Consider the following 23,901-nt stretch of genomic DNA (forward strand, 5'->3'; position numbering starts at 1 on the left):
TCTTAGATTTCATTTAATATTTTAAATTAAAACAATTATTATGTCCAAGACCTTTTTTATTATATATGCCTTGACCTTTCCACTATGGATATCTTCTTATTCATATTATCTACCAAGATACAATAGGGAATTTCCAGTGATCTTTAAGAAAACAGGTTAATTTTATTCGTGTTAGGGAAATTCTAAAATTTTTAAATTATAAATTACGATTGCTGCACTGACACTACATTTTCATTTAAAAGTTATATAAATAGTTATATTTTTCATATAACAGGTCACTGAATTGAAATTTGAATATAAATTAATTTGATTTAATTAAAAATTTGGGAAGATTAAATGAAATTTTAATTTCCTTCTTTATAACCACTGAAAAGTAATTCATGTTTTTAAGAAGGTTTTATAGAAGCTTCTAATTATTGACCATTCAAAGCAAATAGTAACGAACCCATCGCTGATGGCAAAAAGTTTTCATTTTTTTAATTAAAATTTTGAAGAACCTATTTTACATAGGGGAAATGCGCCATGAATGGCCATGTTTTTGCTTTTTTGAAAAAAAGATATTAAAATTTATGTTTAACCAAACAAATTTTATATCAATGTGTAGCCTAAATCTTAATCTTTAAAATAAAATTTGAATCAAAGGTCTATCTGTAATACTTTATGAGCTAAATGAGACTATGTGAAAGTTGTTTTTCTGGCCAGTCAATACATGTATGTATTGACTGGCCATATACTATGTGTTAACTGGCCATAATATATTATTTAAGAATTTTATTATAAATATGAAATAATACAATATGAAATACTTGTTAAAGACCTATGTTAATATTTCTAAACTTTTTAGTTATATAAAAAATTAATTATACACTAATTTAATTAGTATTAAAATCTCAATTTATCACATCTATTTAATGATAATAATATAAATTAATATCTAAATTATCATTTTGCAAAATATTCTTAAGCTTGTTTATCATTTTAATTTCACCAAATGTTGTTTTGATAGAGCTTTTCATTTTAATATGAATATGTGAATGTGCTAATTGTGGCCAATCAATACATGGATAATACTCACCTCTCTATTATTATTAAGCGCCTTTATATGTCTATTAAATAAAGCTTTTAAAGTCTAATTTTCTTTGTGAATAATGCTAAATGCCTAAGGATAATATTTATATAAAATCTAAGTAATCCAAATTAGTAATTATCACCAAACAAAAAAATGTGTGACGTGATTTTTCCAGAAAGAGGTACTAAGAATAAGAACAGTTTATTTAAAATATTTTTTTATTGAATTGCTCTATTCAATAAATGAATTTAGGTAAGAAGATACATATCATAAATATACACATTTTGACCAATTTTGAGAGAAATTGGTTCAATTGTTAAAAAGATAAAGGGTGGTGACCAGTCTTTACACATGGCCATTTATGGCACATTTCCCCTACTGGCTAAAATATAATATATTACTATTTTATTATTATAGATTTGCATTTATTTATCATATTTACCGCAAAAATAAATACGCTAATATCCATTTCAAATTTTCCTTGGAATTATGTTTATCTAACATTTCATCAAAATAATTTGAAACTTTTTCACTGCAAATAAAATATAAAATTTTATAAGGGGGGGAGGGGGGGGGGGGTTAATTTTTTTAATATTGGAAAAGTTTTTGGAACATTATAAATTTATTAAAATGAATCATAATTAATTACAACCAATCATATTTAAAAAATGATAATTTCGAACACAAATAGAAATAGGTGAGATTATGGCATAAATGGTCATGTTTGATGACTGGCCACCGCCTTTAACTTTTTATCTACTTGAACAATTTCTCTCAAAAATAGTCGAAATGTGTATATTTAAGATATGTTCCTTATCATAGTTTATTTATTGATTAGAGCAATCCAATTAAAAAATATCTTAAATAAACTGTATAGTACCTCTTTCTAATCTTGTTATACATTTTTTTGTTTCGTAAAAAAATTACTAATTTATGATATTGATATATATAAATATTATCCTTAGGCATTTAGCATAGTTCACACCAAAAAATTAGAGCTTATAAGTTTTATTTAATATACATATAATGGCATTTAATGATAATAGACAGGTGAATTCATACATTCATATTGAAATAAAGAGCTTGTGTAAACTAACATTTGGTGAAAAAATGGAACAAATTCCCCATATGGAATGCAATTCAAATAGATTAATATTCACCAAACCTCAGAGGAAATTTTATAAGATTATTTAATACAAGACAAGCTAGAAAATCATTAATGGGTTTAGCATAAAATAGTTAAAACTTCTAAATATGTTAGCATTAATGAAAATAATTAAATGTTAGAATATTTTTTAATGGTATTAATTATATATTAGAGTTACTTGTTTAGTTATCATAGATATAATTATATAAATTTTTATGTTAAAAATTATTTATTTTTTGATAAGAATATTTGCACATGATTTTATGAGTTAAAGTTTAATAAACCTAAAGAAGATTATGATGAGTGGTTGTTCTATATGCAAAAAGAAATATTCCTAGAGCAAGAAAGAGGGGATTAAATGCATTCATTGTGAAGAATAGGCTCATGCTTATGTAGTAATAACAATGATATATAATAATAAAATTTTTATATATTTAAAAAATGAAGAAATATTAACATAGATCTTTTACAAGTATTTAATATTATATTTCATATTTATAATAAAATTCTTAAATTATATATTATGAAGTTAACACATAGTATATGCCAGTAATATATACTTGTTTTGACTGGCCAGAAAAACAACTTTCACATATCCTCATCGCTCATAAACTATTATAGATAGAGCTTTGATTCAAATTTTATTTTTAAGAATTGGGCTACACATTGATATAAAATTTGTTTGGTTAAACTCAAATCATGATTCCTTTTTTGAAAAAAGCAAAAATATGGCAACTCATGCCACATTTCCCCCTAGTAAAATATTGTAAAATAAACAATATTTAAGAGCTAATATAATATTGCATAAATGAATCTCAAATATTTGATTAATTTAAGTCCGCCACCCAATGTTTTTTAAAAAATTAACCCGCCCGCCTATTAGTCTAAAATTTTTTACCAGCCCACCCATTATTTATAAAAAATTTTAACCCGAGCCCGCTATTATAAAATTTAATTATGGGCATTCTTTCAATTTTTTAAACATCTAATAAAAAAAATTTCAGCATTACACCTCTACAAAAAGTTTTTAGGAAATTACTATATAAAGTATAAAAAATATTCAATTTAATTATGAATAATTTATTTGATCAAATAAAATATTTATGAAAATTATATAAATATAAAATTGATATTATATGTTAATAATGCAAAAATAATAATGAATCGACATTTTATGGATTCAAATAAGTTCTTCTTTGTTCTAAAAATCTACCAGCAATGCTAAATCCTCGTTCAGAAGAAGCACTAGTTGCAGGAATTGAGAATATTTTTCTTGTTAATCTTGATAGCTTTAGCAAATCTCTTTCTTGTCGTTTCCACCAAAGTAATTTACAATATATAAAAAAGTTTATTTATTTTAAGAAAAAAGTTTTTATGATTCCAAAAAAGGACATTTTAATTTTTAATATCCCAAAAAGTTCATAGGAACTATTTTTTATTAATATTTACTTAAATGATTTTAATTTTTTTTAACCCGCCCTCCCATTGTTTAAATTTCTTAACCCGCCCACCCACCCGCCCATAGTTTTAAATTTTTTAACCCGCCCGCCTGTCCTATCTTAAAAAATTTTTTGCCTGCCCGCCTGTCCTATCTTAAAAATTTTTTTGCCCGCCGAAACCCTGCTAATGAAGACCTCTAGCTAGAACCTAGCAAGTTCGGCTTTAATTACTTATTTATACTGTAATCTTTAAATAATTTAAAATTGTAACGTAATAGCAGATTGTTTAATCAAGGGTCATTGAGATTGTTTTTTGCCTTTTGATTTATTAGTTTGACTAGGGATTTAGCCTCTTTCCAAAATGAGCAGTTTGTTGAAACCATAATAGCTATAAATATATTGTTATCGGCTGGATGTGAATATTTTTGGGATTTTCTTTTTTTTTCCTTATACCTAATGGATCGTAATTATTATTTGATGGAGCGTAAAATATATGTGAAGTCTCAATACATGTGTTTGCCTATATCCCAGTGGATTAATGTATGACTATCAGGCCACGAGTTATCAATAACAGAAGAATCCCGTGGTTCGAGATGTGAAGTAACATCTGCTTTGAATAATGAATCACTATATTTTATAAATTCGTGCCTTACATATTTGCATCTATTCACAAGACAATGGAGTGGATGTCTAGCTTTAGAATTAACAATTACCCCACATCTTTTACAGTTGTAGGGTGAAGATATTCTAGGATAAGCCTGATAGTCAAAGCATACCTAAATTCTTTATTTGTCAAAAGACATTTAGTAAAAAGCTTGGGTAAGCTACTAACCATTCGCTGATTTACTATTACCGATGAAAGAAGGTTAGTACTCTGCTGTATGTCATTGCTCGAAAGTAGATAATCGACGGAGCGTAACACGATTGCATCATTCCAATCCTTTTGTAAATTAGGGATAAATTGCGCCAAAGGATGTGTTAGCAAACCAGAATAACAAAGCATTAGTTAACATGGTGTCCTCAAAAAGTTAAATAATTTGAGAATTAGATTTTTGTTTTTTAATTATGTTGTAATAAAAGAAACTAAAGGGGTTTAATGGTGATCGTAAGCCTAGTCCGCCAGATTTTGTTGGAGTGGTTTGCAGCCAGCTATTATGATGAAATAGGGTATTTCCCAATCTCGATTTTAATTTTTGTTCACATTTTAGAAGTATAGATGGAAATAAATAAGCGCCAGATGATTATAAGAATAAAAAAAATATGTCAATATAATATTAGAGATAGGCTTTGAAACTGTTTAGTAGTGTTCGAAAGACAATTTTAAATAGATCTAACTGGTAGAGGAAATTTATTCCAAACCTATGTAGTTACCTCGAAATATTTCAAATTAATTTTATGTTTTAATTATAAAGTATAGTTAGGGTCATTTGATAGGATTTTTAGTTCTTGACCTTTAATTTTTAAAAAAGTATACACATTATTAATAAATAAGCGCATAAAAATAATTGTAGGTATAGTATATTTTGTAAAAGTTTAAATGAATTAAAAACATAATAACATAAGTGCGGACTTAGAAAATAGTTTTAACTCTCTGTAACTTATAAGAAATACTGGGATAATGTTGTTAAAAAAACTCAAAAATATGGTGGATTTTTTTTATATTGTCTTGATTCGCTCAGTATAAAAAATTATTTCACACCATGGATGCAAAAAATATACATTATATTTAATTCTAAATATATTTTTTATCCAAATCTATGTTAAATAGACCCCAATTCTTGGGATTATGGTTATAACCCAACTTTAAGCTGATGGCTTACCTGATTTTGGATGCGAGAGGTCAACTATCTTAATTTACTCATCTCAAAAGAGTCTGAAAAGGTTGTCTCTAGTCTTTGTATACACCAGCTAATATAAGTTTGTTCTAGCAATGGTAATTGAAGGGGTTTATATACCTTTGATGGCCATTGTTTTTTGACGCTGGTCAATATAAATTTCTGGGTAATCTTGACACTGTGTGATAGCACATTGTATTCCTATCATCCGGCATTTAGGTAATAGTTCAAGAAAATTATTTATAATATATTTGGTTATTAACCTTCGTACCTTGTGAATTTATAATAAATAAAGTAGAGGTATCGTTGTTTTTTTAGAAGTAAAAAAGTGAACATGGTTGTTTAGTCCGTTTTGTAATATCATTCCTCTAAATTTTAATCATACAAATTTCGTTATGGTTGAAGTCTTTTTTTTTAGTTAGTATTGGTATTTGCAAGTGTTTAAAAGATTTTGGACCTTCTTCTCATAATATTTTGTACACCACTACTGCAAATAGAAAGGCCTACATGCCATACTTAGAAAATCGTAGCAAACATCTTCTTTGCACTTTGACAATATTCATTTTTATCCTGGTTCCAAGTCATACATTAACTACCAAACTTTCAAAATATTTAGTCAGAACGTTTTCATTTTATTAGGAAAGACCGTCTTTTGATAGCATTGCTTTAGATATAATAAAATACTCAATGTGAATCGTTCGCTTTTAACCGAAATCTGGGGTAGCATACCATATACTCTTTTGCCCATTTTTTCGCTTAACCAATCAATCAAACTAACTTTAAAAAAATGTGCATAATACTTACTTAGACGTTTTCTGCACAACATATATTAATCGCTTTCATATCCTTTGAGAAATTCATTTTTAACAATATTTTTTAAAAAAATTGATTCAATTTAATTTTACTATTTTTTAAGCTTTTTATTTGCACTTTATTCCAAATAAATGTGACACAAATTTTTATTATGTTTGAAGTTAATTAGTTAGTTATTTACAAATTTAAGAAGAATATAGCTTTCTATAAAGTGTTATTTAAGTTTTTTTTCATGCAAAGGCGCTAAAAATAATTGATGAGAGTGTCAAAATATATACCTGGCCCTTTTTGTTGTATATTTTTTTTAAATCTTATAGTTGGTTGCATAATCAGCCTCTAGTTGTCATTTAAGTTAGGACCTCCCTCTCTTCTTTTTGAAATCTATATCAACATCATTATAAAACTATTTGATAATCATTTATGAATTTAATAAATCCCTATCATAATTGTGATAACAGAAGTAATGATCATATATAGGTTAAATAAATATTGATAACATGTTTAAATAAAACTTCAATGAGGATGTACCCTAGATAAGTGACAATTGTCATGATCTATATTTTTAAAGTTTTTTGAATTTTTTTAACTCAAATGGGAAAAATAGATTGTAAACATGTTAAATTAAAATTTCATGAAGATGTACCATATAAAAGGGACAATTGTCACAGTCGTAATTTTTAAAGTTTTTTAAATTTTTTTGACGAAAATAGGTTAAAATAAGAATTGATAACATGTTTAAATATAAAACTTCAGAGAGGACGTAGCCTAGATAAGTAATAATTGTCATAATCGTTATTTTTAGAGTTTTTTTTTGACGCAAATAGGTAAAAATATATTGTAAACATGTTCAATTAAAAATTTAGGAAGATGTAGCATGGAAAAGTAATTGCCATTTATCGATGGCACATCTTCACTAAATTTTTAATTTAACATGCTAACAATCTATATTTTGCCCATTTGCGTCAAGAAAATTCAAAAAACTTTAAAAATCACGATTATGACAAATATCACTTTTCTATAGTACATCTTCATTAAATTTTCATTTAACATGTTTACAATCTATATTTTTACCCATTTTCGTCAAAAAAACTTTAAAAATATCGATTATAACAATTGTCACTTATCTAGAGTACATCTTCACTGAAGTTTTATTTAAACATGTTAGCAATACTTATTTTAGCCCTTTACATCAAAAAAATTTAAAAATTACGTTTATGACAATTATCACCTTTATATGGTACATCTTAATTGAAATTTTAATTTAACATGTTAAAAATACATATTTTTGCCCATTAGCGTCAAAATAAATCTAAAATGTTTAGAAATACCGATTATGATAATTGTCATTTGTTCAAGGAACATCTTCATAGAATTTATATTTTAACATCTTAACAATATAAATTATATTTTTACCATTTTATTTCAAAAAATTTCAAAAATGAAAAATAACGAATATGACAATTATTACATTAAAATATTATCCTTAAAAAGATCATATATAATAATATAAAAAAATTTTAATATAAATATTTTTTATAAATTATTTAGAAAAAACCACCTCTTTTAATGGGTATCCCGTCTTTACAGAGAATCTTTTATAGAGAATGCAAATATAGAGAAACTTTTATAGAGAAAACAATTGTAGAGAATGTCGTTTATAAAGATTATCGTTTATAGAGAATGATTTTATAGAGAATTTATTTTATAGAGAAACTTTTAAAGAGAAAACAATTATAGAGAATGTCGTTTATAGAGAATCTCATTTATAGAGAATGATTTTGCAGAGAATATCGTTTATAGAGAATGATTTTATAGAGAATTTATTTTATAGAGAAACTTTTAAAGAGAAAACAATTATAGAGAATGTCGTTTATAGAGAATCTCATTTATAGAGAATGATTTTGTAGAGAATTTCGTTTATAGAGAATGATTTTATAGAGAATTTATTTTATAGAGAAACTTTTAAAGAGAAAACAATTATATAGAATGTCGTTTATAGAGAATGATTTTATAGATAATATTTTACAGAGAATTGTTTTACAGAGAATTATTTTATAGAGAATATTTTACAGAGAATTGTTTTAGAGGGAATTATTTTATAGAGAAGGATTTTATAGAGAATAATTTTATAGAATTTTATAGAAAATGAATTAAGTATTATTTTAGAAATAATTTTTCTCAAAAAAAGCCAGATGCCGTCATATAAATTCTCGGAACCCTTGAATAGAAAAAGGGAAAAAATAATCATAAAAAAATTTATTCACGTTCCTGATTTGTATTGCTTATGAATAATTATGATAATATTTTTGAGTTTCCTGTTGTTATTTTTTTTAAAATACGCTGAACAATTAGAAGTAGTAATGCTTAAATTATGAAAATGTTTCCTTCTTTATCAGTTTCTATTAGTGCTTTGCTTTAACTAGTAGAGTAGCCATTAAAAAAAAACTATTAGCAACAAAGCCAGCCTTACACCAATTGTTTTAGAAAATTTTGTCAATATTTAGTTGCTTTGTGCATTATTTTAATCTGCTTAGCCCGGCCCCGATTTTTTAAAAATATATTCTATATTTTTAATTTGCCTAGATAATAATGGTGATTTAAAATATTTGGTTTTAAAATATATGGCCCGGCCCTAGTATTTTCAAAAAAAGCTTTTTTTGACCCGGCCCGTGTATTTAAAAAAATAAAATTTTAGGCTCGGCCCGGGTATATTTAAAAAAATTAAAATACTGCCCGGGCTTAAGGTCTGGCCAGGTCTCTGATTTATAGTGCGCTTTTATAATTTCCCTAATAAATCTGATTTTACCAATTCCGAAGAGAATCTACCCTGGGAATTTCATACGATTGCGCCAATATTTTTTTGTATTTAATAATTTTATTTTGTTTTATTTTTTCATTTTAAATCATAAATTGAGCGCGTTTTATTAAATTTTAAATTTGATTTCGCTGAAAATGCATTATAATATGTATAGAATACCCACCCTATAAATTTCAGAAGATCTTATATTGAACCTCTGAAGAAATTTTAATTTACATTAATCTGAAATTTATAAGTAATGTTAGTAGCCTAAAAATCAACTAAACCTAATTTGGCTTAACCGAAAAATCGCCTAAAACTAATTAGACAAAATGTAGGGACTAGGAGCTAGGCTAATCGCTCGTCAGCGTTACGCATCACTAAGCCTAGCCTTTATTAAAATTATTTAATATATTTATTATGTAAAGATATATGACGGGCGATTAACCGAGCTCCTTAGCCGATGCCTAATTTTTGAATAATTAGTTTTCGCCTATTTTTATGCGATGCCTAATTATGCTTAGCCGATTTTTTAACCTAAAAACTTGGCTAACCGTTTTGGAATTGCCTAAAATTAACCGATTGCGCAACATTAAGGATGGGCATTCTACACTTATTCAGGTGCATTTCTGACAAAATCAGATTTTTAAATTTAATAAAACGCACTCAATTAATGATTTTAAATGCAAATAATAACAAAAAAAAACAATACCCATCAAACTATAGCCTTACCAAAATTAAGTTTAGTTAAAAGATCACTAGAGCTGTCTAATATTCACAGGGTAGGCAAGGAAGACCAGGGGGTGGTTGGATCATTTCTGTCAAAATCGTCAAAGGTCCGAAAATAATTGTATCTGAATTTACAAGATGATAGTTCAAACCCTTACCTAAAAATTATACACCGACAAAATTTAAAATAATACACTTTTTTCTCTAAATCGATTTTAGTAAAATGGAAATTTCTTATTACAAGCCTAAACTCCTTAGCAGTGTAAAGAAAGATGAATCAAAATTTTAAAATGTTTTATAGGTTTTTTGCACTTGTTAAACTTTCCGAAGATCAGACTTTTAATATTTATAAGAAATTTTTTATTTACATATAGGGATTATATTTATTGATACCAATTTGTTTAAATATGGTTGGTTCACAGACAAACTTGAATTTCATCATATGATTATAAGAAGTTTTGTATCATGATATACACTGATTTCCATCGCATTGTAATGTCTTTCTTTAGCAAATATCTAAGCTTGATATTTGCAGCAGATTGCACAATATTTTACTAACTCTTTTACACTTAGAAGATATTTTAAATACCTAATAATCAAAAGATTTTGCATCATATATTATAATACTACCACCTTCTTCCCCCACTTCACTCATTTCCTATACCACATCAAAATTAGAACAACGGACCAAATACAAACTACCCATTTTAAATTCAATGTCAATCTTGAGTTATAACCCCTTCTCCTGTGGTAAAAGGTCCTGTTTAACATTGTTTGAATGGTTAAGCGTCTTTTTATTATTGGTAGTCGGTCTATAGATCTGGTTATAAGCAAGTATAATAATCATTAATATTTAACTTCGTATCATTAGGGCTAATTATTTATTCAAACTTTTCTGTTTGGGGGTGGGGGGGGGGGGGTGGGTGTTTATTAAATAAAAAATTTTTTATGATTAAAGCAATATTTTTATTTTCCAGCATAACATAATAATTTTCATTATCAACGCTTCATGAGACAGATATCTTACTTTTCTTATATATTTTTTATAGGGCCTTGCTTTCTACTGTAAAAAGGGGAGTCATAAATGATCGCTTCAGCTTGTTTAATTAATTTTAATATCCATCAATGCTTGCTTTTAAAACTTTTATTTTAAATCTTTCTAAACCTCTTTTAGTCTTGAAGAATACACATTTAAAAAAATATGAAGGCATAGAAAATGTAAAAAAGAGATATTTTCCATCTTTCGATTTTTTAGGGTTGTATCTACTCCTTGAAGTACAACTCACAAAGTAAATTTTTTATTCCATTAAATTTTCTCATCTTCAGCGATGATAGTAATGTCCAATCACTATTATCGCCACATTAATAAAATTTATGACATTCATCAGATTAATAAAATATAGCAACTGAACTGAAATGGAAATATACTGTAATTTGTGTTAAAAATAGCTAAGTTATTTTTAATAATATATGAGGCATGTTCTATTCATTCAATTTTAGCTCTACTTATATTTTTTATATTTCTATATCCATTTTTATACAATTTTGTCTTTGATCACATAATTAGAAAAAAGACTCGTCAGGAAGCAAGAACTTAGCAAGAATCAATTAAGGAAATCAATAATCTATTTTTTCATAATTCCTTAGTCACAATAGTGGCAATTTCATTATCAGAGATTACACGAATTAAGTACTGAGATGGATAGAAATTCAATTCAACAATCTACCTATGATGCTGAATATTGTTTCATGTCTTGTTGTGATAAGTTTTGACCTTGTCGTTTTGATTAAACAATAAGAGAACTTAATACAAATTTATTATCATAAAATGCTTATCAAGTCCATACTAAATCCCTCACTAATTAAAGCATTCTTTGTCAAAGAATAATATAAATCCAAGGTCTAATTATCTGTTTGGCTCAATATTTTAAATAAAACTTTTTTTCTTAGTGCCTTGCAAATTTTATTTATTTCGGCCAAAGCTCCATCCAAAATTTTTATTTTTAGGACCCTAGCCATAATTTTAAATTTTAGGCCTGAGCCTGTCCTGTCCCAAATTTAATTGAAAAATATAACTAAACGCATATTTAAACAATCAATTAATATAAAAATTTAATTCCTTTACCCTATTCTTTAGAGAAATCTATTTTATTGCTTATAATCTTTTTTACATTTTTTGAGTCAAAAAAATCAATAACCCTATTTTAAAAAAAATATTTTTAGACCCAAGCCCGACTTTAACTTAATTTCCAGGTTCAACTAAGTCTGTCTAAAGGCCGATAAATATAAAATTGTAGTTTTCATCAAACTCCATTCCAGATATCGCAACTGATGTAATTCATTTGAGATAATGCATTCGCGACAATGAATTCGCGATAATACACTTGCGATAATGCATTCGCTATAATATTTTCGCTATATTATACTCGCTATAATGCATTAGCGGTAATGCGTTCGCTATAATACATTCGCGATAGTGCATTCGCGGTAATGCATTCGCTATAATATCTTATATAGAAACCTTCAATTGACGGTTTTGGTTTTTTAGGTAGGACAAAATTGTGGTGCTTCTATTTAATCAAAAATATTGGTTTCTCTATAAATATGTGGAACCCCAAGTAGAGATCGGCACTTTTCGACACTCAATATATTAAAGCCATCGCATACATCTAAATGCGTATCATTAGAGATTAATGAATTGTTAGTTATCTATATTAAAAAGATTTATGAATAAAATTTGTATAATAAAATAGAAAGAAAATTATATTTAGAAACGTGTTCCGAAACGCAGAACGAACGGGAATGTGACATATTTTTTACCCAAACAACTGGTTAAAACCTTTTGTTAATTAAAATTAGAATAAGATTCTCGTCCGTCATATATCCATAAGGGTAAAGTTAAGAACCCTTCTAAAGGCTAATTTAGATAGCTGACATATAAATGCAATATATAAAAATTTTAAAAATGGTTGGTTCAGTTTAGATTCTCTTTAATAACGGTTAATACATATTTAACAAATCGTTTCAGGGTTGGTTTAGCTGAGTTAATAATCAAGCTACCTTGATATGAACTAAAAAGATTTTACAAAAAACCATTGTTGAAACAAATAAAGTCATCGAAAAAATACAACAAATAAACTGAATTGTATTATTAAAATGTTAATTTTAATATATTTTCAAATCCCGCATAAATTTTTTGAACATACAATATTTCTCTATAAAATCAAGATCTAGAAAATAATTCTCTTCAAAATAATTCTCTACAATGTAATTCTCTACAAAATAATTCTCTACAATGAAATTCTCTACAAAATAATTCTCTATAAAAGTAATTCTCTTTAGAATCCTTCTCTATAAACAACATTCTCTATAAAATCATTCTCTTTGAAGTCATTCTCTATGAGAATGGTTTTATAGAGAATGTCGATTATAGAGAATGATTTTAAAGAGAATTATTTTATAGAGAAGGTCCTTAACGGCATTCTCTATAAAATCATTCTCCTTGAAGTCATTCTCTATAAAGGACATTCTCTATAAAATAATTCTCTTTAAAATCATTCTCTATAAATTACATTCTCTATAGAACAATTCTCTATAAATGCATTCTCTATAATTGTTTTCTCTATAAATGTTTCTCTATAAAATACATTCTCTATAATGGTTTCTCTATAAGGACGTGGAACCCTTTTAATGTACTTAAAAAATAGATAATTTTACAAAATGATAAAAAAAATTATAAAAGATTTCACTTAAACAATTGTTTATTTAATAATGAAATTTACAAAAGAATTCCTCAAAAAAATATTTATTTACAAAGAAGATTTAAGATTCTTATCAAATCAAAATATGTGAAATATCTTTTTGAACTTCAAAAAATATTTTTTTCTTAAAATTTTAGGAATCAAAATCACTAATAAATTGTAACAAAAATATAATTACAATAGCAGTATATCATTTTTTTCATTAAAAAAACATCAAATAAATAAATTTATATTTAATTTCATAATTATATAAATAAAAAATATTAAATCATATCATGTTTATTTGTTGATAATAATAAAATATTACATTAAATATAAATAAAATAAATTATTTTACTAAAACAAATAAATAATAATTAATGCTAGGCATATCTTACGGAACGCTGACGGACGATTAGCCAATGCAGAATTTTTGTTAAACCTTGAATTTATTTCGTTTAAAAAAATTTAATTGGGCTCACATGTCTCCCCTGCTCTAATTTTTGCCTAAACTTTCCTTTCGTTGTTTCTAAATAACATAATAATGAACCATAAATATGAACACCTTTCAAAATTAAATTGTCTCACATCTCCATCTATTAGTGTTATCCTGCAATTATTAACTAAGCTTGCACATCAGCATTGCTTTTAAATCCATTTATATGAATTACTCCTATTCTTGTTAGAAGTCTGCAATGAACGGTTTTTAGCCCGTCCACCTATTTTCCTTCTAAAATATTTTGAACATTTGGAGGGTGGAAGGTAGGTTAAAAATATTTTTAAAACAATTGGCGGGGGAATTTTAAATATTTTCTGGGTGAAATGAGCAGAACAGACTTCAATTTATCAAAATTCTTTTTTTATTTCATAATATTACATTTTTTTTAAGTTTAATTAATAATACATTAAAATAAATAAAGAGCCAAAAACAAAATTCTTAGATAAATGGGCAGGCGGGTAAATTTTGAAAAGGCAGGCTAAAAAAATTTTAAACAACGAGTAGGCGAACTTGTTGCCTAAAGCCCATCCATTGCAGACCTCTAATTCTTGCCTTAAAGTTCATTTCGTTTTCAGAGTATTATTATTATTATTTATATCAGATATCTGCTGTACTACACATCTCTGATTTGAAAATTATTTTTTTGAAATTTTTTGGCCCGATTATTATTTTAGAGCCTGACTTGGAATTTTTAAAATTTCGTTATTATTTTGAATGATTTTGTAAATTGTTTCAAAAGGAAATCGAAAATATCATCAGTGAATGAATGTGAAATGTTTCATTGTAAGATTTTTAACTAATTAATTGATATAATTTATGCATTATTTATTTTTAATCGGGCCAAGATGCCCCTACCCTTGGTCTATTTCTAATTTAACGGCACAACTCATTTGCCCGGCTCGAAATTTATCTGTGCTTGCATATATTTGATTTGTATAATAATATGCTAAAAAAAATTCTATGCCCATTTAAAAAATTATTTATATTTTACCAAGATATAATTAAGTAGTAAAGAAAAATTATTAAAGAATCTTTTATAAATTATTCATTTAAAAATTTCCAAAAAAACTACCACCTTTGAAAGAGAATAAATTTATTTAAAAATTTTTAAGATATCAACAATTTCATATACTTACAAACCAAGCCTTTCATATAAAATATAAATATTTATTTTAAAAATTGCCTTGAGGGAAAACCACCGCCTTTTTATGGCGAATTAATTTATACAAAATATTTATTTTTTAAACACTAAATATTATACAATTCCATAAATATTTTTAATTAGGTTTTTTATTTTAAGAATGTTAAGCGGCATATAAATAGTGTCTAATTTAGAGATATACAAAACCTGACCCTCCCAAACCTCGGTCCTTAGGCCGGGTCGGGAAAATTTTAAAATAAAATAAAACGGGCCATGCCGGTTTAAGTAGTTGGGCCGGGCAAATCAAACATAAAAAAATTTATGTTTAGGCAATTAAATAAAAAAAATAAATTCTGCTGGGCTTTCATAACATTTTTATACACATTTTCTAATTATATAGGATTTTTTATAATTGAAAAAGTATAATAAAGATAATTATATATAAAAGGTTAATTTTTTTTTTTTTATAATCATTTTATTCTTCTTCATAAAATATTTTTATTCAAGATTATGTATTTCTTGCTCAATAAAATATATTTTATAATAGTTTTACTACTTTTCTTATAAGATAAATTTAAATGTTAAATAAAAAAATAAATAGATGGAGATAAATAGGTTACTATTATATGAAATAATGATAAATAGATAATATTAAAAACAAACCATTTATTTTATTGTATGATATGATATTTTAATTTTATTTAGTATAAAATTTTTAACTTATATTTCATATTCATAAAAAATAAATATTTTATTTTATTTAATTAACTTTTTTCTATCCAAAAAATCAAGGTAAAAATATTACTTAAAATTCTTTCTATATTTTTATCTAGATCCTTTAGTATGTGCAAAATTAATTTTAATTTCAATTAAAAGTTTTGATTTATAATTGTCTTTTGGTGCTTGGAAGATTTCATTTATAGATTTTTATATATAATATATCATTTTAAAGCGGTTTGACTAAACTACAAATGCCTAAGTAAACTGAAATGCCAAGGTAAACTGAAAATGCTTAGGCAAAATTTTTTATATAATTGGAGTAAGATTAATTTTCTTATGATATAAATAACTTATAAAAATTAAATTATTTAATATATTCAATAATAAATAAATAACATTAATAGTTGTATTTCCTTTTATCTCATTTTTTACCTGAGCATTTGCAGTTTAATCAAACACCTTTTTGAGCAATAATATAATCTGATTTTAAAATATATTAAAACAAAAAATAATTAAAAATTTTTTCATAAAACATCATACGCCAACTGACGGATTTAATATTATTGAAATTTAAAATGTAATTATATTATTTTTAACTATTTATTATGAGATATAATAATTTAATTTTTATAAGTTATTTATATCATAAGAAAATGAATCTCACTTCAATTAATATATAACTAAAAATTTTACCTATTTGCTTTGGCATTTGCAGTTTGTCTTGGCATTTGCTACCTAGGCATTTGCAGTTTAGTCAAACCCCATTTAAAGTAATATATATCTTGTTAAATTGTAGAAAATTTCGAGCCTGGCCAAGCTTTAGACAATATTTTTTAGAAAATTTCGGGCTGGGCCGGACAAAAAATTTTGCAGACAGGGCCTGTGGCAAATTATGCAAAAATTCTTATCAGGCCGGGAATTGCAAACCTCTGTTAAGCATTACCATTAATAATTCATATTGTTTACAGTCTTCTCCAAGTCCAGGCTAATATACTATACCTACAAAAAAAAATATTTAAATTAAATTTAATCAGAAATAAAATAAGTGATCTGGAATCCGAACATTGAATTTTTTTAAAAAATTGATATTTTCGACCAGGCCCATGTGTATAAAAATTTTAGATAAAATTGTTTTTAAATATATAGGGAATTTGGGAAATGAATTTAATTAATATATACAACAATTTTTTTTCTTTTTTTTATTTTTTTTTTTTACGGGTCTCTTTATTTCAATAGTTGCTGATATAATATGTTATCAAAAGTTTATAGTAAATAATAAATTTTTTTATATGGTAAAATTAATAAAGGTAAAAAAAATATAAAAATATAATTTGCGAAAGAGGGTAAGGGATAAAAGAATGGAAACTAGGAAAGAGAAGGGAGAGAGAGAGCATAGACATAGGAGATTATTCAATGGAAGAGATGAAACTTAGGTAGTTAGAGCGAATGATGGCGGTAGCAAGTCTTTGTCGTAAGAAAAGGGACTCTTTAGGCTGATCGGGTTTTTCCCGAATCCGTTTGCCTAATTCTTTAAAAAAACTTAGAGCTTTGCTACCGAAGGTGGTAAGAGTAGAGCAGGCGATAGGTATGAATAAGAAAGAGGGGTCTATGGAACTATATTTGATAGTTTTACGAGTTTCTGCTAGAGCGAGGGCATCGACGTTGTGGTTGGATGGTGCATTTGGGTCTATGCAGGTGAAGTCCCAGACTAGTAGCTGGCCCCTTGACCAAGGAATCAAGGACATTCCATCAGGACGTTTTCCGTCGGATCTAAAAATACCGGTCGGTTCAAGTCTTGATGGAATGCCTGCGGATTTGAGAGCGCGCAATATGATGTCATTGCAATTGGTGTGCCGTGGAAAACGGCCTCGGCAAAAGCGGCAATGGAGGCAATGTCTGCCCTTGCGATCGACGCTGGTTTCGCAGTGTTTGCATTGGTATGGTAGAACAATTTCGCAATTGAGCCGTAATCCAATGGCAAATCTTAGCTCGTCAGCGGTCAGCAATAAGTCGAGGTTGTTGGAGGGTATAGTTTCCAGAAACTCGTAACCCGATCCTTGGTTTAATTGGTGAAAGACTGTGAGATCGTCGTCATGAAGGCTCGATTTTAGGTAAGCGACGGAGCCTTCGTTGAGTGGAGTATCCCAGTCTCTCTGTAAACAGGAGGAGGGTCGAGGAGTGTTTGGGACAACGGAATTGTCCCAAATGGTCTGGGCTTCAGCTAATAATGGGTCAGGAAAGTGAGAAAGCTGGCTAATGTGTGAGTCAGATGAGAGGCGGGAGGCGATGAATCCACTGATGGAAAGAGTTAAAGGTGAGCGTAAGCCGATGCCCCCGAGCTTGCATGGAAGTGATGCTTGTAGCCATGAATTATGGTTGAAGCGAAGATTAAGGATCTCTTCGGCAAGAGATTTGACGGAAGTTTCAAATGATTTTAGTGAGTCGGGAAATTTAAAGATTGAGGTGGATCGAAGAGCGTAAAGAATTTTAGGAATGTAGTAAAAGTTTTTGAGGAGAAAAAAAGCTTGATGGCGAGGGAGAAATTTAGAGATGTTTTTGAAATGAAGTAAGCTAGATGATGCGTTAGAGAAGAAGTGATTAATGGATTGCAAGCCACCGACAGGTGAGCCGAGATGAGTGAGGGATGATAGCTCGGTTGTAAGGAAGTTATGGGTGAATGGGATGGAACAATGAAGTGGACAGATCTCGGTTTTTTGTTCGTTAAGTGAAAGTCCAATTGCGGCGGAATGTGTATTAATGATGGCGAGGGCCTTGGCGACCTCGTGAGGGGAGCCGCAGAACATTCCGTCGTCGATGTACCAAGTGTGGAGTGGAAGATTGCAGTTGGTAGAAATGTTTTTGACCATTTCGTTGATTCCAATGCAGAAAAGTATCGAGCCTAGAGGATCGCCTTGCTGGATCCCTTCAGATGATGAAAGTAAGTAGTTGTTGAATTGGAGATGAGATGGCTTGGAATAGCAGGAGTGGAAAAATTGGGAGAAGGTGGGAAATGAGTGGTATATTTGTGGAAGAAAGTGGGAACGGCGAATGGAGTTGAAGGCGTTAGAAAAATCAATTTTGACGAGGATTTCGTCGCTAGGGTTGGTTTGGAGATGGATGCGAGTAGCGTGTGTGGCTATTTCGCAACCTCCCTAGATGCCAATACCGAGTTGATGGGGTGCTAAAATTAAGACTGCGTTGTCCTTAATTTTGGAAGCTATGAGTTTAGCAACGAGGCGACGGAATACGGTCCCGATTGCTATCGGCCGGATGTCCTTGTTATGCTTTTCGAGTGCGATTAATTTAGCGCCGAACAGGAGTGGCCTGATGGATTCGGGAACAGGTCCATGTGCAATTTTGTTGCAGAATGTTGTTAGATTCTGTAAAATAGGGACCTGGCTGACTATGAGGGGGGATGCAAGGTCCTGGAGGAAGATGGGGCGAAGCCCATTATACCCGGGCGAGGAGTCGTGATGAAAGGATAGGATACTTTTGCGCACCTCGACAAGGGTGAAATTAGTGGGAAATATGTTGGGCGGAGGAGGAGGTATGAGGTCACCTCCAGGAGGGTGCTTAAGTTTAAGTTTGTTGTAGCTCTCCTCATTACTGGTTGCAATTGAGTCGTCAGATGCTAGTAAGCGGAGAGCAGATTTGATGTTTAGATTGTTTATTTTGTTAGAAATTATCTTAGCCTTTAATTGGAGGCTGGAAAGTTTTTTAGAATTATGAGGAGAAAAAGTGGATGTGAGGGTGAGGGGGTGTATGGTTGCGTCTTTAATTTGTTGGGTTAAAGATTTGTGAATCTCAGGATTGGGAGGTTGGAGAGTCGTGAAAGAAAATGAAAAAAGTTTGAGCCAATTATCTAGAGAGGAAAAGTTATTTAATAGTGAATGAAGACAGGTAGAGAGAGCTTTGGCTACTTGTATTCTAGAGCTTTTGGGAATTCTAGAAATAATGGGAGGTTTGTCGGATTTTAGAAAGTTAATGATGTCGACGTGAGTGGTAGGTGGGAGGGAAATGAATGTGTCTGATGTGGTTGGTATGTGGGCGTTATTGGATGAGGTGGAAGTATAACTGTGAGTAGAAAAAATGGAGAGGGGATTTTGGAAGGGAGGGGAAGGACGCTTTCCAGACTCAGGACAAGCACTGCCTTTAGATTTGTGCTTGGTGAAAAGGCCGGATTTGGTGATTTTTATGTTTTTGGAACACGTGGGGCAGCGTTCCATTGTGTGGATAAAGAAAGGTTGTGAATAATTGTGTTGAGAATGGGGATGTGACAGGGACTAGGAAGAAATAATCTGCAGAGAATAATGATGTTGTAAAGATAAGGTTATTAAATATGAGAGGAAAGAATGGGCATAAAGGTTGTTGGGGTTGGTTGGTGTTTGATAGAGGTTGGTTATTTGTTTTAATAAATGTAATGGTTAAAGTAAATAAAAGATTGAAAGACTGAGGAACATATATAAAAGGGAGAAAAAAAGATAATTATTTAGGGTATGTTTATGAAAGGGAGAAAAAAAGATAATTATTTAGGTGAAATGGAAAAGAAAAATTATGTTGTATTAATGGGGATATTACAAGGAATGTAAGATAATTTGAGTCTTGAAGAATATATATATAAGAAAGTAAAAAAAAAGAAAAGATTTGGTTCAATTGTGAGGAATAAATGTGTACAAATAAAAAAAAAAAATATTATGCATGTAAAAAGAGAGTTGTGGTGATTATGAAAGAATAAAAAGATATATATATATATGTAAATGTTAAATTAGTTGAAATGTTGAATGTTGTTAAAAAGAAACAATATATAAAAGGGGAGAAAAAAAAATTATTTTGGGTATGTTTATGAAAGGGAGAAGAAATATTATTTTGTATTAATGGGGATATAAAAAGGAATGTGAGAGAATTTGGGTCTTGAAGAGTATATAAATGAAAAAGTAAAAAGAAAAAAAAAATTAATTTGGTTCAATTGTGAGGAATAAATGTGTACAAAGAAAAAATGTGCATGTAAAAAGAGAATATGTGATTATAGTTGTGAATGAAAGAAAGAATAAATATATATATAAGTGTTAAATTAATTGAAAGCTAAATGTTGTTTAAAAAAATATGTGAATTTATTGAATATTTAAATGTTATAAGATGAATCAATATGGAAATTCGTGAATGTATAAAATAAGTGTTAAATTGGTTATAATGTTAAATATTAAAAAGTCTATATGTAAATTTATTGATATATTATAAGTGTTGAACTAATTGAAGATTAAAAGTTATTTTTAAAAACAAGTTGTTTAATAAGTTTTAAAAATAAGTATTGAAAAAAAAGAAGAAAGTAAGATAACTTCTGGTGAAAAAAAAGGGAGGCAATCCTTGAGTCTAAATTGGGTGGATTGAGAAGACTTTTGAATATTAATGTTTGAAGTTAAATTATCCCTTTCTTTGGAATTGAATCCTCTTGAAGAATAGACATGTTTGATTTAATAGAGAAAATAGACCGGATTTATTGTTGGTACATAATTGTTGTTAAGATTCCAATTAGTTTTCCTTTGCAACATTCTGTTATATTGCTGGATTCAATTTTATGAGGTTGGGTGACATAATGATGATGTTAAGGTGAATTTGTGGTTGCTGTAGAAGATGTTACTTTATATCTCTATTGTTTCTCTTTAAAAAGAGTGTCAAATGTCATAAATGCTTGAAGATATAATAATGTGCTGTAACCATCTTGATGAATGATGCTAAGGTAAATTTATTAATTGCTTCAGTTTGTAATGCCAACTAAATTCAATTTTAAGGTTGGGATGGTAAGGTGGATTTATAATTGGGGAGATGTTACTTCTGATGTGTATAAAAAAAGATGGAGTTGCTTGATTAAGGTTATTTCAATTGGTCATTGATATAATAGATGAATAGTCAAATAGGTTTTGTTAGTTGGTATTATCTATTTAGTCTGTTATCTATTTATTTTATATAAAATAAACATGATTTAAAATTTTCGGGCCGGGCTTTGAAGTCTCTGATTTTTAAACACACTTCTTTCTATTCAATGCGTTTTGGATTAATGAATTATTTTACTGTTTAACCATAATATCAATTCCTAAGTCACTAAGTCCTTTTGCTTAAAATTGCCCCCCCCCTCCCCAGCAGTGGCATAATATTTTTAGTCCTGTAAGGCCGACCCTTCATCTCGGTCTAGCGTAACATCTAAAATATAAAACCAGTTTGTGATCCGAAAATAAATTTATATTTCCTTCCTATTCTACCTTCCTTGTCTTAACGAATATTTCAATTATAAATTGAATTCAAAAAAATAAGAAAGTTTTAAAATTAGACGGTGGGAAATATTTCAGGGTTTGAATCGAACATGATCTAAATAAAATGTTATTAACCAATATTATTTACCAAGCCTAAACCAAACTTGTTATAAAATTTATTCTTCCTCCTTTTAGATCTAATTTGACAGAAGAGAATCTTGAAAATATTTTAATTGTTTGCGTTTAATAGTTATCAAATTTTCAGAGCTGTTAAGGAGCGCCGCTACACTTTTCCAAAACACCTAGAGCGCCTTTCCTAGTCATTTAAATTTAATGTATAAATTATTATTATTTAAATATTAATATATCTATATTTGTTAATTAAAATTAAATAAACATGACATTTTATTTAAATTCATACAATATTAACTGTTGAGCCGAGTTTTATATTGGTTTTTCATCTAATCAGTTAACATATTAAACATCAAGTTTTTCTTTCTTTTTATATTAAAAATTACTTGGAAAATCTTGTAAGTCATATTAATATTCATTTTATAGATATATGACAAAAAATAGTTTTTGATATTATGGATCCAGATATCATAGAAGAAATTAAAATAAAAAATAAATTATCTATTTAAATAACTTTATTGCAGATTTTCAAATGTTTATAATGATGAAAATTTATTATCCATTCTGCATTCAAATTAAATTGGAAATAAAAATGCACAAAATATGGAACTAAAATACAAATTAATTTTTTAAAAAAACAAATTCCTGATGCAAAAATAGCCACTAGTTTACGGGAATCCTGCAATGATTTGGTGGATTTTTTTAGATTCAATAAATTGATCATTTGGACAAATATTTTTTTTAAATAATGATATCAAAATTAGTAATTTTGATAAATTTCTTGAATTAAAAAATATTTTTATAAAATACAATACCCCGCTTCCCTCTAGTGCCCCTGTTATGCCCCTCTTTAGTATTGTTAAATAGGTTTTAGGGAAGATTGCGTGGATGTTTGTTCAAATTTAGAAAATTTATTACTTTTAAAAGCTAATAAAAGATTATAAATATTTTAATATATCATTTAATATTAGTGTTGTAAACGAACGCATTCATTTTGAATACGTTCGTGAACAAAGTTCGTTTTTTTGAGAAAAAATGATTAACGGCGTTCCTTTTATTTTTGACTAACTTTGAACGTGAACGCGTTCGAATTTAACGTTCGCTCAATTTTAAAAACACCTTTTTTATTTATATGAAAAATTTAATATTAATCCGAATTTTTTTAGAAAAAAGTATTATATTATAATCAACTGATTTTTCTTTTTCACATTTTAATTTTTTTAACACGCCATTATTATGGTTTATTAATTTGGATATTATTGTTTATATTTATATTATTATTTCAACATCATTATCTGATTCTGAAAATTCAAAATCAGATGAATTAACATTACCATATGATAAATATTTTATAGTAAAATCTTAAATTGAAGGAATTAATTCAATACTTACCAAATGTAAAATGGACCCAAAAAAGTATTATATCAGTTTCAAAATCTTCAAGTTCCAATTTAAACCGACATGCAATATTAATTATTTTATTTTATATAATATAATATAACTAAGTAAAATCATTAAATTTGAAAAAATGCATTTAGGTTATTTGACCTCAACAATAACGATAGTTATTTTAAAATTAAAAAAATAGTGGC

The 23,901-nt window shown here is 27.9% G+C and overlaps 1 protein-coding gene across 1 annotated transcript in view; it reads left to right on the forward strand.

Annotated features, from left to right (window-relative positions):
- The window catches only part of LOC135928392 (IDLSRF-like peptide), a 62,272-nt gene continuing 38,371 nt past the window's right edge, over nucleotides 1–23,901 (forward strand). The window contains exon 1 of the mRNA XM_065464846.1: nucleotides 1–155. Coding sequence (XP_065320918.1) covers nucleotides 41–155 — 115 coding nt within the window. The 5' untranslated portion in view covers nucleotides 1–40. The remainder of the gene's footprint in view (nucleotides 156–23,901) is intronic.

This window comes from Gordionus sp. m RMFG-2023, chromosome 4, assembly GCF_954871325.1.
Source record: "Gordionus sp. m RMFG-2023 chromosome 4, tfGorSpeb1-WG-v2, whole genome shotgun sequence".
NCBI lineage: Eukaryota > Metazoa > Nematomorpha > Gordioida > Chordodea > Parachordodidae > Gordionus > Gordionus sp. m RMFG-2023.